Raw genomic sequence first — 24,173 nt, forward strand, 5'->3', positions numbered from 1 at the left:
TCTAGCTACTGAAATGCTACTTCACAGGCATGTTTTGAAGATCAAGTGAAACAATCCATATCAAGCATTCATACGGTCTCCGGTCCACAGTAAACATTCAATGGATGTAAGCTACTGCTGTTATCCTTCAAAATGCAACTCAGTGATCTTCCTTCATGAAATTTTGACGGCGTCACTTCTCTGGGTTCTAATTTCCTAATCTGAAGAATGAGTAAGTAGTTAGGTGAATTCAAACTAATTTTTAAGCCTTCGTCAATCTTTCTTATCTCTGAACTCCTATTAGAGTGTTCAATCAGCAAGAACGGTAACTACCACTTATCGAACATTTACTATGTGCCAGGCAGCGCAGAAGTACTTTTTTTTTTTTTTTTTTTTTGTGGTTCGCGGGCCTCCCACTGCTGTGGCCTTTCCCGTTGCGGAGCACAGGCTCCAGACGCGCAGGCTCAGCGTCCATGGCTCACGGGCCCAGCCGCTCCGCGGCACGTGGGATCTTCCCGGACCGGGGCACGAACCCGTGTCCCCTGCACCGACAGGCGGACTCTCAACCACTGCGCCACCAGGGTAGCCCTGAAGTACATTTTAAATGCATCATCTCACTTAATTTTCAATATCTATGAGGTGCCTCCTGTTAAGAGAGGTTGCAAGTTCTGCCTCTCAAAGCTGGTGAGAGGCAACGCTGAGACCAGAATCCCTGGGATCTGACTCGAGAGTGGAGCCCCAGAAACCAGATAATAAAGTGAAGTGAGGCATGAACTGGGAGTGAGCCGAGAGAGAGGGGCTTGGCAATCGGGGCAGGAGGCAGAGAGAGGAAAGCGGGACGTGTCGGGCCACCGATTGCGTTGTTTCTGAGGGTGGGAGAGACGTGGGCATATTTGTTTGCTGACAGCAAAGAATCATGTAAATGGATTAACTTTAGGACCGACTTCCTCTGAGGTTAAACTCTCAGAGAAGAATTCCAAAGAAGATAAACTCTCACTGATGGGCCAAAAGATTAAAAATAATAATAATAATAAATCCTGATACCAGTTTGGGTAGCAGGAGTCCAGATTCTTCCCTCCTTCAAGCATTCAACAAATATTTCCTGGGTGGTTACAGACAGCTAGGCAAAGCCGTTTGTGCAGAAGAACAATAATAAACAAGACATGATCCCTGTAGCCTCACAGAGCTAAGAATAAAGTAAGATACCGCGCTTGTATTTACTTGGGAAATGTGCAGTTAATCTCTTCAAGACGTGTGATGCACAATGATCTCAACATTAAAAAAAATGATACAGTGCTCTAATTGAGAGCATTGTGCAAAAGTACGAAATATATCTTCGCCTGCAGTAATCATATTCCTTCACTTTCTTTTTATTTTCATAATAAGCTATAAAGAAATGGCATCAAATAATTCTTCCAAAATAACATTTAGGAAAATAAAAACTGGGAGCCCTTTATGATGTGTTGTATGTTAGAAAGTAAATGTTGAAATTGCGTTGCAGCATTTTTTTTTTTTTTTTTTTTGCGGTACGCGGGCGTCTCACTGTTGTGGCCTCTCCCGTTGCGGAGCACAGGCTCCGGACGCGCAGGCTCAGCGGCCATGGCTCACGGGCTCTAGAGCGCAGGCTCAGTAGTTGTGGTGCACGGGCTTAGTTGCTCCACGGCATGTGGGATCTTCCGGGACCAGGGCTCGAACCCGTGTTCCCTGCATTGGCAGGCGGATTCTTAACCACTGCGCCACCAGGGAAGCCCTCGCCTTTTATTCTTTTAAGGTAGAGGCAGACTGTTTCTGGATATATTCTGAACTGTTTTTATTTTATACAAAACATAGTTCTTAAATAGTATGTACAGAATTCCATGCATAAATCAACTCTGTAGAGAAATCAGCAGTTCAGATATTGCTTCTGTGACACCCATTAAATATGCTGCAACGGGGACTTCCCTGGTGGCGCAGGGGTTGAGACTCCACCTGCCGATGCAGGGGACACGGGTTCGTGACCCAGTCCGGGAAGATCCCGCATGCCGTGGAGCGGCTGGGCCCGTGGGCCATGGCCGCTGAGCCTGCGCGTCCGGAGGCTCATAATAAATATATATATGTATTTATATAAATAAATATAAAAAATAAATATGTATTTGGTAGTATTTAAACTGGATTTCGTTAAATTAGTGTTTTTTTAATATACTTATTTATTTATTTTTGGCTGTGTTGGGTCTTTGTTGCTGCGTGCGGGCTTTCTCTAGTTGCAGCGAGCGGGGGCTACTCTTTGTTGCCGTGCGTGGGCTTCTCATTGCGGTGGCTTCTCGTCACTGAGCACTGGCTCTAGGTGCACGGGCTTCAGTAGTTGTGGTTCATGGGCTCAATAGTTGTGGCTTGGGGGCTCTAGAGCACAGGCTCAGTAGTTGTGGCGCACGGGCTTAGTCGCTCCGCGGCATGTGGGATCCTCCCGGACCAGGGCTCGAACCCGTGTCCCCTGCATTGGCAGGCAGATTCTTAACCACTGCGCCGCCAGGGAAGCCCCTTAAATTACTGTTGCCTTATTTAATCCAGTGACTGGCACTTACTGATAGACACTGTCTGTAGCCTACGTGTGGGTCCAATGTAAGGCGCAGAAGGACATAAACGAGAGGGAGGAGAGAGGGAAATGCAGGAACCTTTAGGCGCCCTACAGTCTTGAGCATATGAAACATACTACTTGAGTGTTACACAGATCAGTATGGTATAAATGGTACGTGAGGGGTGAAGGGATGGAACTTAGAGGAACAAGAAAAAAAACTGTTTAATGAAGTCGAAATTCATGTTGAAAGGTTGAAGTCAAAGTTACCAGTGGGTGATGGACAAAGAAACGTTGACAGGGAGGAAGGCATTCAAGAGAGAGATTGCGTGAACTGCCTTTGCTCCTATGACCCAAGGAAGGAACTTACTGCTATACTCATCTGAAACGTAATATTAGCGAAATAAAACTTTTACTTTCACTACATGTATTCTTCTTTATGACAGTTTGAGTAACGTTGTGCCGAATGCCGAGATAAGCACTCCGGGTCCGGTTCCTCCTCTCTTCCAGAGATGCGAAGGGCAGGTGAATGGTTTCAAACCTGAGGAGTGTGGTTTTGGGTGTGAAGAATGATTCATGGAGTGAGGAGAAGGGGCTGGGGATGGAACCGTGGGGAACACCAACATCTAGAAGACAGCAGAGGCAGGGCCAGGAGAAGAGCAGAGGAGGCTGGGAGAAGCCAGATGACTATTCAAGGCGGCGATCGATGAGGAGGTCCCTGGAGACGCAGCAATCCCGATTGCCACAGGACAACGTGGGCGGAAAACTGAAGGAATCACGGGCTGAGTGGTGCCTGAAACGTGCTCATCAGTCATTTCCCAGGCAAGTCAAGCGAGGTCAAGTGCCTCATAAGTGCCTCCTTACGAGACTTTTCTAGGTACTCGCTCACAGGAGTGAGAGCACCCTGAAGGCAAGGAAATCAGCTTAGCCTCAGGACACAGCTAGGGACACATCAGCAGCACCGCGCCACCACGTGACCCATTAGAAGAGAATATATTGCGTTATTTCTCGAGTCCTCACAAAATCCTGGTGACAGGAGGAAGTGAACCACATCTTCCATCTTTAAAGTTGCAGAAATAGTAAACCAACGACCAACCTGACTTGTTGAAGTGAGTTACTGACAAGAGCATACGCCACACCCAGATCTTAAAATTTCTTCTGAATTAGGTTTCCCAAACACTAGGCTCATTAGCTACAAGCAGCACAAGGACACTGTGGTAACACATATATTTGGATATATATTTTGGTGTTAATAGATTTATTCATTAGCCAGTTAACTTTTTGATGTTTTTTTTCCCTCCAGTCTTTCTGGCTTTGTTTCTGTTTTTCACTTTCTTATTTTATAACATTGGAATAATACTGTCTATTATTTTGTGGTCCTCACTTCTCAGTGTAATTTGAGATAGTACCACCTCATTAAATATTCTTTCCAAATGTTAGCTTAGTGTTTTTTTCAGAAATATGTTTCATAAAACACTAATCCCAGAAGTTATGTTCTAAGATGAGAGTTCCATAAAGAGTTCCATATAAAACCAATAAGTGAGGGAAATACTGCCTATTATATCTTTCTCTTTAAAATACATACAGGCTCACAATGTATAGGCTCAAAGAAGTCCTGCAGAAATTTATTTACTTAGAACAGTATTTTCCAAAGTTATCTCACCTTGCAACCCCTTACCACACATATACTATCAATTATTACCTTTAGTTTTATAAAAGCACACCTTGGGAAATTCTAACCTAGGCAATTCAAGGAAATAGAAGTTTTATCTGATCAAGTTATCTAATTACTTAAGAAGTCTCACATGTGAACTTTGAAAAAACATAAAGTTCTTATAAATGTAAAAATGTATCTTTATTAACACTTCTTAAGATTTTTATCCTGGTAAAAACAGTGCAAATAAGACAGGCACTAGAACTGAGCAGGCTGCTATACTTTGGCAATATATTTGGTGTTTAATACTAAATTAACTAAAATGTCTAGCTACATTTCCTTCCAAAAGTGTCTCCACTAAAAAGGGCATGTTGAACTTTGATTCAGAGAGGTTTTTAAATTTAATTTAATTTAATTTTTTACTCTTACTTATGCTCTTGGAGCTGCAGTTTCTCCGTCCATAAGATAGGAATCATGATACAATCTATCACCTATGTTGTTACATTGATTCAATGAAATCATTAATGCAAAGAGTTTAGCAGGGACCTGACACAAAAGTCACGATCAACCCCCACGAGCTATGTTTTTTTGGCGGTACTTGGGCCTCTCACTGTTGTGGGCTCACCTGTTGCAGAGAACAGGCTCCGGACGCGCAGGCTCAGCGGCCATAGCTCACGCGCCCAGCCGCTCCGCGGCATGTGGGATCTTCCCGGACCGGGGCACGAACCCGTGTCCCCTGCATCGGCAGGCAGACTCTCAACCACTGCGCCACCAGGGAAGCCCGAGCTATTTTTTTAAGGATATTTTTTATTCTATTCCTTTGAATAGGTCATTCTACTTTTCTGAGCTTTATTTTTGTACATATAGTCTAAAACATAACATTCATTGTAAAGGCTTCAAAACTCTTAGCTAAGGAAACAAAACTAAGAAATCCTCAAATGAAACCAGAGACCGAGATACATATATAAACTAATCTATGTAAACTCTTACACTCATCTTTTCGTTTCGTTTCCATTTCGGAGTTTTGTTTCCTATGTTGAAATCTACAAGGACCTCTGCTGTACCCCCTCCCCCCATTGCCAATTGATTCACCAGGCGGTTGCCCAGTGACTGCTTAATCTCCAAATCTGGTCAAGCCACCTCCCCAGGGGGTCAGGGCCTCTCTGCACAGGTTGCTACAGTTTCTCTCAGGGTGAGCGCTGTGTGAAAAAAGAGTCCAATGCTATGTAACATTTTGCATTCAAAGTAGCAACATAGTGTAGTGAGACACAGCATTAATGTACTGGAAGGAACGCTGGCTTCCATGTTGGAAGATCCAGATGCTCATGTAAGGCCTACCATTTACCAGCAGCATGAGCCTATAGAAATGATTTCGTTACTGGTCCTTGAGCTTCTTGTATGCCTGATCTAAGAGAACACTTTTTCTCCTCCCTCTTAGACCATTATGAAGAACAAATGAGATAGTATTGTGTGTTCATTGCAGCTCTATTTACAATAGCCAGGACATGGAAGCAACCTAAGTGTCCATCATCGGATGAATGGATAAAGAACATGTGGCACATATATACAATGGAATATTACTCAGCCATAAAAAGAAACGAAATTGAGTTATTTGTAGTGAGGTGGATGGACCTAGAGTCTGTCATACAGAGTGAAGCAAGTCAGAAAGAGTAAGACAAATACCGTATGCTAACACATATAAATGGAATCTAAGAAAAAAAAAAAAGGTCATGAAGAACCTAGGGGCAAGACGGGAATAAAGACACAGACCTACTAGAGAATGGACTTGAGGACATGGGAAGGGGGAAGGGTAAGCTGTGACAAAGTGAGAGAGTGGCATGGACATATATACACTACCAAATGTAAAACCGATAGCTAGTGGGAAGCAGCTGCATAGCACAGGGAGATCAGCTCCATGCTTTGTGACCGCCTGGAGGGGTGGGATAGGGAGGGTGGGAGGGAGGGAGACGCAAGAGGGAAGAGATATGGGGATATATGTATATGTATAGCTGATTCACTTTGTTATAAAGCAGAAACTAACACACCATTGTAAAGCAATTATACTCCAATAAAGATGTTAAAAAAAGAGAGATAGTATTGTGAAAAATCTTTGACAATTGCAAAATGCCATATAATAAGGAAGAATATGTTATTTAATTTCCACTTCATCATAGTTGGTTAGGAAGGGCATAGGTATATTTGCCCCCAAATAACACAATGAAACAGAACATCTGTCAGCTGTTCAAATCGTGCAGTTGATCACAGAAGATTTTATCGCTAGTCTAGGGCCCTTTAGACATTTTCTTAAATAGGAAATCTTCAAGACAACACCAAAATTCACCCACTTTATTTATTTTTCAATAGTCTTTCTTTCACCACTTTTAATTTATCTTGCCATATTTTTTCAGTTATTCTAGAGAGAGTGTCTAGCGCAAGATAAAAATTTAGGAAATCTATGATAAGTTTGAATTATTTTGAGATAAAAAATGTACCTGTATTATATTTTTTATGGTTATAAATTTTTATAGTTTTCTCAATTTTTCCTTATCTAAACCCACATTTAGAACAGAAAATAAAAATGTTTTCTTGACTTTCTTCACTAATTTACCTTTAAAGCAGCATTCAAGGTTTCTGGCAGATGACGATACGGAGGAGATTTAAGAACAATTGTTAAAAGAGTGTAATATAGTGGTTAAAAGTGCTGGCTCCAGAGTCAGACACGATTTGGGTGTGAATCTCAACTCTGCTCTTTTCTAGCTCTGTGAACCTGTATAAAATTCTTAACTTCTACACTACACTGAGGTAGTGCATACTTCCAAGTATTGTTTGGAATAGACAAATAAGCCACATAAACAAAGTTACTGAGTTCTTACTTTGGCCCGTGTGCTTCGTTTGCACGATCTCATTTAATCCCTACAAAATCTTACAATGGCTTCAGTTCCTGTCATGATAGTAAGATTTCAATAAGTGTTGGATATTATTTCACAAAAAACCTGAGTGTTTTTCTTATAGACCAAGAAGTAGTTTCCAGTGGAGGGTGGAAAATTGGTTGCTCAGGTAGGGTGACCCAGGTCCAAATTACTTTCATTTCAACATAAACGCTACACTGGGTTTACACTAGCTGTTTAGTCCTCCTTTCTCTTGAACAAAAACATTCAAAACCCAAACCTTAAAAAAAAGAAATGCTATCTAAATAAAAAAGTGTTCCCTCTTGAATAATTTTCCAAACCCCATCCTTTCTCATTCCCTTCACAAAAATACCAGTGCCTGTGTGCGCGTGCATGCACACACACACTTTTTCACATCAGGCTTGTAGGGGACACTATTGCGTGTTTCTCCAGCATCTCGTTACCCTCCTTCCATGTTCTTTTTTTTTTTTTTTTTTTTTGCGGTACGCGGGCCTCTCACTGTTGTGGCCTCTCCTGTTGCGGAGCACAGGCTCCGGACGCGCAGGCTCAGCGGCCATGGCTCACAGGCCCAGCCGCTCCGCGGCATGTGGGATCTCCCCCGACCGGGGCACGAACCCGCGTCCCCTGCATTGGCAGGCGGACTCTCAACCACTGCGCCACCAGGGAAGCCCCTATCCTCCTTCCACCTTAAGAGAATTCTCTTTGCCTTTATTTTCTTGGGTTGTTCCATAACCTGTGCCTTTTTTGAATAAACTTTCATGCTCTCCTTGAGAAACAATGATTCTTCAGCATTAATTTTTAACAAATTCTATATAATGGTCTTTCTTAATTCCCCATGGGAATAAAAAAAAACAATTTTAAGTATACAGGAAATAGTCTAATTTTATAATAATATTGTCTCCATTACGTGAGTTTTTAGGACTAGTTTTTAAAAGCAAAGAGCTTTTTAAGCCATGTTACATTTTTATAATTGAGTCATCAATGAATTAAAAAATAATTCACACTAGGCTATCTCATCTGTATTAAATATTTATTAGCATTTTACTTTAAAAGATGTAGGTTCCAGGGGCTTCCCTGGTGGCGCAGTGGTTGAGAGTCCGCCTGCCGATGCAGAGGACATGGGTTCGTGGCCCGGTCCGGGAAGATCCCACGTGCTGCGGAGCGGCTGGGCCCGTGAGCCATGACCGCTGAGCCTGTGCCTCCGGAGCCTGTGCTCCGCAACGGGAGAGGCCACAACAGTGAGAGGCCCGCGAACCGCAAAAAAAAAAAAAAGTAAAAGATGTAGGTTCCAATCCTGGCTTTGCCACCAACTAGCTGTGTGATCTTGATCTTAATTTCCCTGGACCTCAGTATCTTCGACTTTGAAAAAAAGGCCTAAGACTTACTGATCCCTTCCGATGCTTCCAACTCAAATTTTATGATTATCTCCCCATTGCTGTAGTTGGTCGAAAAAAATGGGGATACATGAAATTTTCTAAATGTAAAACGCTAGGAAAAGAAAATTAAATTTGAGATATGTGATTTCCATGGAAACTATGCCTTCAGCATTTCCTGACTCTATGTTTACATAGTATAGAAGGCCCTTATGAAGGTTATGAGAGCTAATAAAGTCCTAGAAGATATGCCTTAGGGAGAGTAATTTCAATGAGTGAGTCAAGATGTTATACTGTGTTAGTTGGTAATTAGTAACACTTGATGATTAAACAAAAAGTTCTCAAAGAATGCTTAGTAGAAGTAGTCTTGCCATAAGTGTGGTCAAATGTGGTCTGAGAAATCCATGTAGCTTACAAATATATCATTAAAACTGGAAAATAAATATTCAGAATTAATATGGAAAGAAAGATACAAACTTCGAAACAAAAGCTGAAGCAGAAATGGTCAAAATAATTAAGTCTGGTAATAAAACGTCTGCAGTTAGTCTGATATTACCACTGGAAAAGTGCAGGGAATTTCTATGTAATAAAGAAAGTAACTAACACAATATTATTGTTCAAGCACTGAGAAAAAAATACCAAACAGCAACAATAACAACAATAATAGTAACAATGTAACCAATAACAATTTGAAAAGTATGGTGAAAGTATGAAGAGTACGTTTAAATCTTACATCAAAAAACTAGGTTACGTTTTATATACTTTAATAAGTTTTCCTAACATTGTTTCATTTACGGGGCTCCATCTCTGTGCAAGCATTGTATTACGAACCATGGGAGATACAAAGGAAAAGATGGCATTGTCCTTAATGAACTTAATTTGTGTAAAAACAAACAGGGTATGTCCTGTGTGAATATTCTGGAATACCCTGGTTTGAAAGGAACATTTAAAATAATTTTATATCTTTATATTTTCAGATTTACAAATGATTGAAATAAAATATACTGGAAATGTTTCATAAATTTACTTTACAAAGTGGTTTATTTTCATCTCTTTTCATGATATTTAAGAACTAATTTTTCAGGTTAACTATCTTAAACCGAAAGTTTATTCATCATTTCAGATTTTCCATAATGAAGTTGGAAATCAATATTCAACCATCATGGAATAGTCAACCATCAATTTATGTGACTATTCATCATGAAAAACTCTACAAATAACAAATGCTGGAGAGGGTGTGGAGAAAAGGGAACCCTCTTATGCTGTTGGTGGGAATGTAAATTGATACAGCCACTATGGAGAACAGTATGAAGGTTCCTTGAAAAACTAAAAATAGAACTACCATGCGACCCAGCAATCCCACTCCTGGGCATATACCCAGACAAAACTCTAATTCAAAAAGATACATGCACCCCTATGTTCATAGCAGCATTATTTACAATAGCCAAGACATGGAAACAACCTAAATGTCCATGGACAGATGAATGGATAAAGAAGATATGGTACATATATACAGTGGAATACTACTATCCATAAAAAAGAACAAAATCATGCCATTTGCAGCAACATGGATGCAACTAGAGATTATCATACTAAGTGAAGTAAATCAGAAAGAGAAGACAAATACCATATGATATCACTTATATGTGGAATCTGAAATATGACACCAATGAACCTATCTTCGAAACAAACAGACTCACAGACATAGAGAACAGACTTGTGATTGCCAAAGGAGAGGGGGTCGGGAGAGGGATGGAGTGAGGTTGGGGTGAGCAGATGTAAGCTATTATATACAGAATGGATAAACAACAACACATACTATATAGCACAGAGAACTATACCCAATATCCTATGATAAACCATAATGGAAAGAATATTTTTAAAAGAATTTATATATATATATATACATATATATATATCTGAATCACTGCTGTACAGCAGAAATTAACACAACCTTGTAAAGTAATTTATGTATCTATTAAAGTGACAATGGTGTTATGGCAGTACGTGGAAAGAAGCACCTACAGCAAAGGTGAAACGAGGGAGCAAAGAGCAGTACATGAGGAACCCACACAGGGATCACGACCTCCTAAACATCTATGATAGACAATGAGAGAATCACGAAGGAACAGAGAGAAGAAAGTTCCTTCCCACGTGTGTGAAGCAGCGTGATACCACCTTCCTCACACACTTGAGAGAGAGAGAGAGAGTTTCTCTGTTGGGTGTAATGTAGCATTTGCAATGGTAAATTCCAGAGCTAAAAAGAAACTACCTGGAAATTTCCAATATTCCACTCTTAACATCACTAACCATCCAAACTTTTAAAAAGTTTAGTAAGAGGTGAATTACGCCAGAAAAATCTTATGAAATTTAGTGTAGCTAATCTTGAATTTTAGATCTAAAGAATAAACAGTTTTAAAATAAAATTTCATAATCATAAAAAAACAAAATTTGAAATTCCATATATTTGGTATGTCAAATAGAATGTGTACTTAAAATTTCTATTCATTGTTTAACTCAAATTTTATTTTCAAGATTTCCCCCCCAGTTTCACTAGTTCCTTTAACATAGTGTGGCTGAACAAGTGTGCTTCCAAAACAGCACAAAATCTTAAAGAGTCAAATAAAGATGTGTTTCCAATTGAAATGTATACTTTTAAATTTTATACGAAATTTGAGTTCCCATACATTTGAAAGGAAATAATACATAGACAACCGTCTATTTTTATGGTCTCAAATGAAGAGTAATGTCATTCTGCCATCAGCTAGCCTGTTATTTTTCTTCTTTTCTCTTTACATTTTTATTCATTTAGGGAAAAAGAATACTCAGTTATTATCAATACAAGTAGCCTTATAGATACAAACTCATAATTGCCAAGAAATAGTAAACAAAAGCAAATAAATCCCTTATGCATTCTTTCAATTCTTCAGTGCTGCCCCCTGCTGCCCCCTGCTGCCCAGTGTTCACACTTAACTGAAAATTGTCCCAAACTTTCAACCTATTTTACTTCTTTACTTTTCCCACCAAAACTTATCTGGCCGGAGATCCAGACCACTGGAGTTTTCCTCTACCAGCCTAATGCGTAAACAGGTTTATATATCAAAGAAGTAGTTCCTCCCTATTTAACCCATCACCATTTTCTGGCCAGTTACAAGCACTTGAACTGATGTTTGATGGGCAATGACCAACATCCAGGTTCCCAAGTCCTCCCTGTGCTGTTTCCCAGCTACCATCATGGGTCTATCTCCCCCCAGTCTCTAGCCCCCAAGCATTACAGCTTACTGTCTACCTACACTGGACTTCTAGCTGGTATTCCCAAGTGCCACAGAGTTTTCTCTCCTCCTTGCCTATGCTCACACTGCTTTCTTTACCCGCATGTCTTCTCTCAATTTCTACATGTTGAAAGCCTACCCACCTTCCAAGGTTCTGGTCAAAAGTACCTGGTCCACGAGGTTTACCCCAATTCCCAGATCTTTCTCTTCTGTTCTCCCTTTAATCCTTTAAGGCCCTGCACAATATAGTTGTTGCTTTAATGTAGTAGAAGCTCAATAAGGATTTATTTAATGAGTGAAGAGCAGTTAGCAAAGGAATCTTAATTCTTGGAGAGGATAGCTGATTCACTGACTTTTTGTAGAGGACCTGGGGGAGGACAAAGGGAGCCTCTCTAATATTGCAACAACCTTATACCTGAATAGAGTGGTCTTTTTAATTCCCATCACACCAAGTAAGACTGATTTTGATCCCTAAAATCAGGAGTGACTGTGAAAAAATGAACTTAAAGTGCACACTGAGTGCTTATGTCATGTCAGGCACCATTCTAGGTGCTTTACATGCATGAACCCCACTGTAATCTCACAGCAGCCAGGTGAGTAAGTAATATCCCTTCGATTCATAGAAGAGAAAACTGGGGTTCTGCACAGTTGAGTAACTGGCCAAAGGTTACACACGTCGTAAAGGGCAGACCGAGGAACTCAGATTGGTCAAAGCTGTGTATTTAAAGTGTTCTCATAATGTCTTCAACAGAAATGTGTATGGAGAGACTTCCAGTCAGCTATCTGGAAGTTAAAAAAAACCTTGTCAATAGAATCGCCTTGGAAACTGTGACCACATAGTCAGATCAAAGCCATGAGAGAGACTCAGTGTCAGTTAAATCTGTTAATATCTGCAAGAGTTGATTGCCCTACAAGACAGAACGTGAAAGAATGTAGGAGCCTGCAAGAATTATTGATTCCTTGAATGTTCTATATTTGTTTAGACTAAAGTGAGCCTAATGATGCTATATGTACATTTTTATTTATTTTGTTTCTTGGTATTTTTATTATATGACTTGCTCTGAGCTGTATGCTATGGCATTTTGTTTTCTTGATTAAGAAAAGTAACATCAAGGGGGCTTCCCTGGTGGCGCAGTGGTTGAGAATCCGCCTGCCGATGCAGGGGACACGGGTTCGTGCCCCAGTCCGGGAAGATCCCACATGCCGCGGAGCGGCTGGGCCCGTGAGCCATGGCCGCTGAGCCTGCGCGTCCGGAGCCTGTGCTCCGCAACGGGAGAGACCACAACAGTGAGAGGTCCGCGTACCGCAAAAAAAAAAAAGAAAAGTAACATCAACTAGTATAGGGTTTTTTGGGTTTTTGTGTTTTCCCCCCATAACAGGATAACCGGAGGTTTTTTTGGCCTTTTTCATTTACATCTTCCACTTTTTCATACTGCTTTATGAAGATAACCTGGGACGGGAGGGACTTCTATTTGAGTTCTTTGAGTGCTTGTAGCTTGTAGCAGTGATTAAGAGCAGGGATTCCAAGGCAGACTGCCTGCCTTGCAACCTTGGCTCCGCTGTTCCCTAATTCTGTGGCTCTTGAGACAGTACTTCTCTAAGCCTCCATTTTCTTCTTCTCTGGAAATTGGGGGGACGGTAGTATTCACAGGGCTTTGAGGGTTACACAGCATAATTCACTTTAAGCCCTTAGCACAGTGCCTGAAACACAGTAAAACTCAATAAATGGTAGCTATTATTTCTATTATTGTGATGATTGTTATTTTTCACAGGAATGGGTATAAGTAGCCAGCTCTTAAGTTTTCTCATAATTGTAATTGAATAGTTATAAGTAACGTCTGCCTTTTCTACTGAGCTACGTCTATTATCAAATTCCATTTTTGGCAGATGGGAAGTAAAACAAGATTGTCCCCATGGGGAGTGTTCTTATGTGGCGGGGGAAACTGAAATCCTTAAATCTGAAACATGTTTATTTGTATCTACAGAAGATAAAATTATTAAGAGAACTAAAAAAAAAAAACAAAAAAACCCACAAAGAATGTAGAAGCCTGCCAAGTTCAAAGGTCTCTAAGGGACAGTTATATATTCTAAAAGATTAAGAAATGCGAAATCCAAATATTTGTCAGTTGATGTAGCCACTTGTACGGGAACCAACGATTCTGACATGATTTGAAAAAAAAAGGTAAAGATATGACTCAATATCTCAGGGAAGTAGACTTTGAGAATAGTTTTTTGTTTTTTTTGATACAGTGAACATAAATAAGGCTCATTGTGTCACATCAGTGCCTCAGACAAGGATCTAATTGTGTTCTAATCAAAATCTCTGCTCATCAAGAAACTTCAATTAGCTGAGAAGGCAGACAAAAAATAAACTTGAGAAGGCAACACCACAAATTGTTTGGTAGGATAACTCTTTTCTTAGTAGGTAAGAATCTTTTAACTTCAGAAAGATTTAGGATAAGTACAGAAATGTTTTCTTAGTCTATGTAATTTTTCTGTTTCAAAACATTTGACCTAATGGAGTAAGAGGTTAGCTTATTACACATTTAAGTAGAACTCCTACTAAGTTATATGAAGTATAAACATTAAAGAGAACTTAAGAAGCAACATATTTAGAAGTTCAATTTATGAGACAGGTAAGACTTTCTTAACTTAAAAATGTCTGCTAAAGTACCAAAGTAGGCAATCAGATGTAGTAAATGTATAAATGTATATAAAAAGTTGGGAGGTGTTTATATAAGTGAGACCAAAAGTCCTTCAATATACAAGACTATCTATAGTCTTTCGATATACAAGACTCACTCTTGAGAGCATCAAGTAACTTGTAACTGAAGACTAGCAGTTGATCCATTTTTCTTCCAACTAAAGTTGTTCATTAGGCAATCAGAATATGTTGACAGAACTGGTTGGACTGTCCAATTATTCTTTCAGTTTGAACCTTCCTCACTTCCTAGAAGATGGATTGTAGCTTTTGAAAGATTGAGATGAGAAGTAGCAACACTATCTACTGACCACCCCAATTTTTGGTTTAGTGTCTCTCTTCCGTAGTGTCGCTCAGCAATTCTCAACCCTGGCTATGTAATATCGATAGAATCACGTGGACAGCTTTTGCAAAATACTTACGCCCAGATTCCACCCAGATCAGCTAGAACCTCTGAGGATGGGGTGCAGGCATTTTATTTTTGAGTTTCTGGTTGATTCTAAGTGCAGACAGAGTTGAGAACCACTGGTCTACATTGTGAGCCTACCGTGGTCTGAAGTTCCAAGAGAACTTTCCACAACTATGGACATTGCTGCAGACTGAACGTTTATGTCCTCCCCCACCCTCCAATTCATATATTGAAATCCTAGCCCCCGATGTGATGGCATTTGGAGGTGGGGCCTTTGGGAGGTGATTAGGTCACGAGGGTGGAGCCTTCATGAATGGGATCGGTGCCCTTGTAAAAGAGACCCCAGAGAGCTCCTTCTCCCCTTCTGCCGTGCGAGGACACATCTATGAACCAGGAAGTGGACCCTCACCAGACACAGAATCTGCTGGCACCTTGATCTTGGACTTCCTAGCTTCCAGAACTGTGAGAAATAAATTTCGGTCATTTATAAGCTACCCAGTTTATGATATTCTGTGACGGCAACTTGAACGATTAAGACAGAAACATTCCACAAACCTGTTGTCCAATAACCACCAGCCAGGTGTAGCTACTGAATGTTTAATTTTAATTACTTCAAATTTAAATTTACATACAGCCACGTGTGGCTAGTGGCCACTATCCTGGACAGCACAGTTCTGGCAGTCCTGGCCATTTTAAATGATGTGCGTCTGTTATTACACAGGTGCTAAGTGACGCTTTTTGATACTGGACAAAACCAGTACAAAGCTGCCTCCTTGGGGTACTTCATCCCAGCTTCTTGCCAAGGCCTCCAGTGGATACAAGGATAACTCAACACTTACACAGGCTACTGGAAATGTTAAGGACATTGAATTGGCTGACTGTTTTTTACTCATTTATGTGGGAGGTTTGTTTCTTGGACTTTAATGAAAAATGAGCAAAAGCCTTCAGAACTAAATTATTTCTTTTTTTTTAAATTTATTTATTTACTTATTTATTTTTGGCTGTGTTGTGGTGCGCGGGCTTCTCATTGCGGTGGCTTCTCTCCTTGCGGAGCACGGGTTCTAGGCGTGTGGGCTTCAGTAGTTAGAGCACGCAGGCTCAGTAGTTGTGGCGCACGGGCTTAGTTGCTCCGCAGCATGTGGGATCTTCCTGGACCAGGGATCGAACCCATGTCCCCTGCATTAGCAGGTGGATTCTTAAACACTGGGCCACCAGGGAAGTCCCTAACTTGTTTCTTATGTCTCAAAGCAGTGAAGCAATTACACTCTTGGAAAGGCCCTCTTGGCTCCTTGGCACGTGAGAGTGTTTTTCAGCTGGAGGTTGTGACCTCTGTCTTGGGAGGATGGAGGGTTTCCAGTGCATTGGGGCAGCGGCCTGAGTTTCAGAGCTAAATATAGGTCATTGGCATGACGGCCTCTCTTTCTCAGTCTCATCAAAACTGTGTCCTTTTAATGAAAGTGGGGCTTTAGTGGCTGGTGGGATAAAATCTTGAGAAAAACCATCAAAATGCCACAGATACACAAGTCTTTTTCAGATGTAACTTGCTACCGAGTACAACTAAGTTCTATTTTTACTTGGTTTTAAAAATAATTGGTAAATTTTGGACTAATTTTTTTTGAAGTTAAAAACACACACATATATGAATTGATGGAAAAATAAGTCTCAAATGTGTTGTTCATGCTGAGGATAAGAGGAATCCTCCTTCAAGTCATCGCTCAGCTCTCAAGCAGGATATCCTGACCACCTATTCATCCTGCATATGTATTTATTCATATATTCGCCATTTATGAAATGACATCCTTTACAGTTTGGCATATTTCAAGCCAGAATATTTACCATGGCAGGTACCATCTGATCCTCTAGAGCAGCGTCTCAAAGGGTGGTCTCTGGACTGAAAGCATCGGCAGCACCTGGGGGCTGGCAGCTTCTCAGGCCCCGCCCCAGACCCACTGATCCAGGAACCCCAGGTGTGGGCCCAGACACCTGTGTTTTAGGTGATTCCGGTGCACACTCAAGTTTGAGGTACACTGAATCCCCCAAGGGGAAAACTTCCATACATCCCAAAGATGGAAACATTTTGTACATAAAATTGACCTTGTAAGTTGTGAAATAGGAGCCAGTATTCTCTTTCAACCTAGTGCTATGAATCATGAATTTACCCACTTCAACAAAGCCTCACTGACTCTCTACTCTCTGATCTTTTTTTCCCTATAGAAATGCAACTTCTAAAAGAATTTCAGAGATGTTCCTGAAGAGATGAGATGCAGTACATGTGCCTTCTGCAAATTCAATACAAAAATTCAGATATGTACAACTGATAAATTAGGTAAGCACTACTCATCTTAAGAAAAGATTATTAGATTTATAAAATTAGTCACTAGAGGATTCATTTAAACAGGAGTATCATACAGTGCATTTAAAATATGCCAATTTACAGAACATAAATTCACAAATATCCAGTGTGACAGTATAGAAGAATAGGTAGTTATACAGGCTATGATTTCAGGCTTTCCAGGTTCAAACTCCACCTTTTTCACTTACTGTGTAACCTGGGCCAAACCTCTCTAAGCCTCCGTTTCCTCATTTGTGAAATGGGTATAATAATTATCCTATCCCCAAAGTTTGTGTGAGGATTTAAGGAGATATTTAATAAAGGTAGCATTTAACCTAGAGGCTGGGACATAGTAAGCTCTAATTAAATGTTTATTTTTTTCTAAATTAGCTGCATCCATGAGCAGTCTGCTCTCTATGAAAACAGATATTCATGTTTTATCGTTGAAGAATGTTTTTACAAAGCCATTAAAGTTTATACAAAGCAAATGGGAGCTAGCCACATTGAGCACTGGCTACTCAGCAGGTGTTCACCTTTCCAAAAGATCCTCCCTAGCTAAACTGATTAAGGTAACTTCAATCTCCTGGTCAGTGAAGGGTTTAGGTATGAGCATTTCCTACAAACCTGGCCAAAGAACTGTAAGAAGCAGTGTGCTGTGGGCCTCTGGGAAAGAATTTCTTCCCTTCTAAAAAGATACATAAGAGAAACTCTCCTCCCTCTGGAAATTGTAATATCAGGATATGATGCTTGGAGCTGCAGCAGCCATCTTGTGACTATGAGGAAAGACACTGCTGACATTACGGCAATGTAAAAGAATAGAACCTACCAAGGAACTTGATAACATTGTTGAGCTATTGAACCCAACCTAGAACTGGCTTGCCTCCTGATTATTAATTTAGTTGAAATAATAAATCTCCTCATTTTTTCACACCATTATCAGTAGGATCCTACGTTAGTACAAAAGCAAACTATATGATATAATACATTTAGTATCTTAATTGGCTGTGTGACAAACTAATTTGGTGACTTTATTCTGGAGGTGATCTTAAACCACACGTAGAGATTTAATGAAGAGTTCCTTCTCTTCCAATTCATCTATATATAACAGCAGTCTTACTTTCCTGCTCCATATCTGATGTACTTAACTAATTACCGATTAGCTAAATGTCTAATTATATTACCTTCATAAATTAAAATACAAAAGGTTATTATAAAAATTCCTGTTACATAAATATCATTAAAATTTTCAGGTTTCAAAATAAAAATAAATATCTTAATTCTGATGTAATCCTTCAACACTATAATTGTATTTCCCTGCTTCATCTCACCATTTTTATTGACATTGACATTTATTTCATGACAAGGAGAGCAAAATGTACAAAATGAGGCTTCACCACGTTAAAAAAAAAAGTTTTCATTAAATGGACCTCACAAGGACACATCCAAAATTCCTACAACCAGAGTGATCCCCGTCTCCTTTCTTCTCAAGCGAATAAGTTAATATTTTATTTCTCACTTTGCAACAGGAATTTGCATTAGCTAACCAGCTATTTATATAGCATCTGTTTGGGCTATATCTAAAATCTGAGGGCTATCTTCCCCTCACTGTGTCCCAAATAATGGTCCTTTAGTAGAAGGACAGAAGGACACTTGTTAAATCCTATATAAATAGATTAAAAAAATTTTTTTTAAGTTTTTACCCCAGAAATCTTACTTTGCCTTTATTCTCAGATGGGAACCTCCCACATCCAAGATCTTAGATTTAAGTATCTTTAAAATGTTGAACCACATTGGACTGTAAACTCCCTGAGAGCAGGGATCCTTGCCTCTTTGTCTTAATATTGTATCTCAGCCCTTTAGCATCATAGCACATAATAGGAAGAAAAACTAGAACAAACATACCCCCAAAAGAAAAAAATGCTGAATAAATCAAGTATAAAGGATACTCCTTTCATCTTTTTCTTCAAGAAATCATTATCTTTGCTTTACTTTCCCTTCAGAGTCTCCATTTGAGAATCTTTTGGGAAAGATAAAAAACAAAGTCATAACACAAACACCCATTTGGTCTCTTATTTTCTTTCCCCGTCTCTTCCTTTGCAAAACATGTAATGATATGTCCAAGAAATAGCACAGGTAAGTACGCACAAAAAGAGGGTGGAATTAGAAATATATACAGTTTCAGGTCTCTATTGAACTTGGTTTTCAGAGGGCAAAATTTTTAGCTATCTTTCCTTCTTTTAAAAAAGTTTATTCCAAGGTGTATTAGATTGGTTCTGGCTAATTGATATTTTCAGCATTTTATGATGTCATCTTGATATCACTGCAAATGTTTCTTCCCTTTGTTACTTCATCTTTCCTAATAGGTTTGCTAACCTGAAAATTTCCCCAATCTTTAGCAATACTAATGCATACAAATTAATAAATTAGGAAATTATGTTGGTTCACTAAATGAAGTCTTAATAAAATTTTCAGTTTATTTCCATTATTGACCAAGCTCATAATTTCAAGTTCGTATTTCTGAGGTTTATTGTTTGGAATTTGATTTACAGATTTTCCGTGTCTTTGGCATTATTTATTTCTTCTTTCTGCAAACTGTTTTTTGGCCATTTCACTACTCATTGACCCCTCCCCCTCCCTCAGAGGGATGGGCAGGGTGAAAAAAATGATAACGATATTTTAACATAGTCAATTTTGCTACTTGCTACTATCTCTGATAAAAAGGTGTGCAAGAAAAAATAAGTGTGTAACTGTTGACTGAAATGACATTTCAAGATTAAAAAAATAATTCTTTATTGTTCCTGATCTAGCAACTGTTACTATGAAAAACTGAGTTAGTTCCCTGTACACCAAATTTAATAAATAAAGATTTTTTTCTGATAAAACATAGTTTATTATAATCATTCTAATCATAATCTCACCAAACTCAAACTAAATGCCTACAAAACGTTGTCAATTAAAAAAAAAAAAAAAAAATTAACGTCCAAAGAATGAAGAGCTAAAATGAAGCCCAAGGTGGATTTAAAAATGGAGAATAATATAAAACAATGAGTTGTTTTTGCCTCATAGATTTAAACCTCCTTATTTAGTGATGTAAGAGTCACAGATAGAAGAATATCTTTAACATAAATATCTATGGGTGATTTTAAAAAGTGAAGATGTAACTATAATGGTTACTCATAATCAATGATGTAATAGTCAATGATATAGGAGAACAAAGAACATTGCATAGCTACATATGGACTTCACAGCATCAGTCTGTTTTTAAAAGAGGGGCTACATTATATAAACATTTTTAGTTTTCACAAATTAAAATGAAAAACGTCACCAGCTGAATAACAGAATATTTTAGCAATAAACATATTGGGCAGTATATTTTATTCAGTAGATTAACTTTGGGGAACTAAGCTCCAGCACAGTCAGGGGGTTAGATAATATATTTACACCTGCAGTATTCCATTCTATAAATAATCTATAACGTCAAAACCAGTCTTGATGGCGGCATTTAAATTTTATGAAGAGATAAAATGTTACAGTGAACATTTTCAAATTTTTATAGCAGAGTATAAACAAAATATAGGCATAATATATAAATAGTTTTGAAGTTCAAGGAAAGGGTCCTACACAGATAAATAAATTATAGGGACACAGAAATTGGAAATACTATTCCTAGTCATTTTCACACATTCTTTTACTTCAAAATTTTAATGATTAGTGAAATGAGCATTTACATATTTCAAAGTGAATAACAACACTTAATAATAACTCCAGAAATTTTTACTCAAGAAATCATCTCTACAATCATATGAAAAGGTGGTTTAGGATACTATTTCAGTTTTTTTGTTTGTTTTATTTGGCAAAATGATGTGTTTTTAGGTACAATGACTGATTTCTCCCACTTTCTTTTTCAATTAAGGACATACTTACTATCTTCATAAACAACTAAAATGTTCACAGGGACCAGTAAAAACTATGTCATATCATAATATACATTTTTGTTCTTGGGAGGCTTTGGGCCTAAATCCCATATTCTCTAATCAGATAACTCCCAATAAGAACAAAGATGGAAAAGATTTACCCTGCATTTAGATATACAAATACCAATATTTTTAAAGTTAAAAGCAGTTGTATCCATATTCTTAAAAAAATTATCCTATTCCAAAATATTTGCTCTTTTTAAAGCAAGGATGTACATAAATCCAACTGAAGTATCACTTCAAAATAAAACAAACAACAACGTCGGCATTCTTATATGTCAAACTCCTAGAAAATTCCCAGGAGAAACTTAGAATAGTTATTTAAGAAATTCCTAGGTTCAAAATGAAATTCAACTTTTACAACGTTCAGTGAGCTAAAACGCAAAACGTTTTGTTCAATTGAAGACATTAGCAATGGATGATATTGTAATAGAAGGAAAATGCAAAATGTTACTGAGGAAAGAGAGGGTAAGCTGACAGCTTACTATCGAAAATTTTCTGATCTAGAGATAATCAGATCAGAAAAAACACAACTGCAAACTGCATGCTCGGCCCTGCTGCTCCCCGGACGGGCTGTGACGACGTGTCTGTTCTCACCCTTCACAGTTCACAGAAAACATTAAACTAATACAACTGAATAATTTCCTCCGACCAAATTGAACTTTCTTTTAGGAAATAAAGGGAGAGGATAATAGATCAAATCTTGCCCCACCTCTTTTTTTTTTCCTCCTTTTTTCTTTTAGTGAAACTGACGTAAATTGTTGAGAGCTATACAGCGCCACCAGCACAGATCCATGCAAAACAAAAAAGATCGCCCACCGTGTGCAAAAAGAGAAAAAAAAAATTAGAAAAATGCCCCAAATTACAAAATGTCTCCCAAATATACATTTTTGGAGAAAAAACAAGATAGATCTGCAAAGATTATCTAATGAGGAGCCTCAGAGAATTACTATCATGGAACACAAGTTTAGATCTGATCAGCAAATAAAAGATCCACTATTTAGTAACAGCCATAACTTAATATAAACCCGGTTATGTCAATCTCCACCTTCATTATACCAAGGGCAGCTTTTCTGTAGTTTGTATCCAAGTAATCCATCAGGAAAACCACAATAGGCCTGTTTCAAACCAAACTACATCCATAGTTCGCCTGCTAATCATTTAGTCCTGGACAAATTAGGTAATACATCATTTTTATAAGGAGGATATGCACATACTTGGCGTTACCAACATGCTGGCACAAAACAAGTCCATCTTGAAATAGCTGAGTTTCCCTTAGCTCACAGTAATTAAAGTATAATTTATATCATAAATATTTAGCTTTAGTCATGGGGTTAAAAAAAAAAAAAACACTAATTTTTTTTTTCTTCTGGTAAAAATTAGCCAGACAAGATTAGCTGGAAATGTGCAGAGATCAAAGCTAAAGAAAAATACAAAGATTGGTTTTGTTAGAAGAAACACAATGAAAATCCTTCTTAGCTGGCGGCTCGTTCAAAGATGTAATGACATAAATGTTTAAAATTACAAACTTACCATCAGCGGAGGCGAAGAAGAAGCCAGTTCTGGAAAAAGAATTGTAACAATATAGGCTGGACACTTGTGTCCCTAGAAACAACAGCCTCCAGGCGGCACACGGATCTTCCAACATCTTCACAATATTGGGTAAATAAAAAGTCATACTTTCTTCCCTGATCGGTGGCTGCTCGCGGTGGCTTCTCAAGGATCTGTGGGCGTTTGGGAGAAATCGGAGAAATATCCGCGGAAGATTAAAAGCAGAGGAGGCCGAGGCAGCCTTAGAAGACTCTGGGGTTAACAACTTTGCGATGGCAAGCAGGCAGGCCCTGATTGGCTGGGAGGCCAGTGTCCCCCTCTCCTCCCGCCTCCTGCAGCTCGGAAAAAAATGCAGTGTGAGTGCCATTTTACACTGGGCTTTTAAACACACAGCCCCCCAAATGACAAAGTCTGAGCTCGCTACGAAGTGACACTGCAAAACAATAGCGCCCACGACCGCCCGTGAGCTCAGGAAAATGTCCCTTTGACGACCGGCAACGCTCTTATTTCTTGCATGTGGGTTTTTAGGGAATAGCATGCTTTTCTTAAGCAGATGGTCATTCACCGACGTCGATGTCTAATTTGGATACCAATGTGGCCAGTGAAAAATGATTCCCATCAAACAATTTTTTTTTTCCCCATTGGACGTCCTGAAGGTACCCAAAGAAGCCTTGCACAAAATTCATGTCGTCTGCAGCTTTAACTCCTTGGGAAAAAAAAAAAAAATAGAATTGCTTAGCCACAACAACTTGCATTTGTAAAGAAAATAAAAATAAAATAATACTTTTTAGCGGCTACATTACAAACAATAGGCATACTTTTTTTTTTTTTCCTTCTTAAAAATTGTTTCAGAAACGTCTGCCGGCTGATAGAATTCTACCAGTCTGCCTTACAAACAAAATGGCTGTGGTACTGAGTTTTTTTGGATCCTCCCACTGTGGCTCCTCCAGGCCTCCAGGAAGTGGTAAAAATCCAAAATAAATACAGTACTAAAAGTACATTGTCCAGGCTGAACTCCGGTGAAGCCTTGGGGGTCTGGGGCGGGGGTGGGGTGGGGGGTGTCTTAGAAATGTGCTGCTTTTCATTAGTTCTTTTAAAAAACTGTTTTGAAAAGAACATCAATCACCAGAGATTTACTTGACTGTAATTTGAACTTCCTGTTTTACATATTTATAAGGCCTTTCACCTATCTTGGCAGGCTTTCAAATTAAGTGGGCTGGGAAATTTGACGCTCTGTGTCTAGCAGCGAGCTGAGTCAGGTATTTGGTGGTTGCAACAGGGCTTTTAAATAAAAACGAAGTTGAAAACTTTAAAAAAGGATTAACGTTAAATGAACGTTAGGCTATGATTGATTGCAAATGTAAAGCCACAAAAGTCAGCAAATGTGGAAATATGTCAAATACTGCATACATGTGTTAATTGAACACATTCGGTATAAAATTCTTTGCCAGCTAAATTTCTAGTGAGC

The 24,173-nt window shown here is 38.9% G+C and overlaps 1 protein-coding gene across 1 annotated transcript in view; it reads right to left on the reverse strand.

The window, feature by feature from the left end:
• EPC1 (enhancer of polycomb homolog 1) overlaps positions 1-22,995 on the reverse strand; it is a 95,076-nt gene extending 72,081 nt beyond the window's left edge. The window contains exon 1 of the mRNA XM_030832365.3: positions 22,688-22,995. Coding sequence (XP_030688225.1) covers positions 22,688-22,690 — 3 coding nt within the window. The 5' untranslated portion in view covers positions 22,691-22,995. The remainder of the gene's footprint in view (positions 1-22,687) is intronic.
• Between the last annotated feature and the right edge of the window lie 1,178 nt (positions 22,996-24,173).

This window comes from Globicephala melas, chromosome 2, assembly GCF_963455315.2.
Source record: "Globicephala melas chromosome 2, mGloMel1.2, whole genome shotgun sequence".
NCBI classification, from domain to species: domain Eukaryota; kingdom Metazoa; phylum Chordata; class Mammalia; order Artiodactyla; family Delphinidae; genus Globicephala; species Globicephala melas.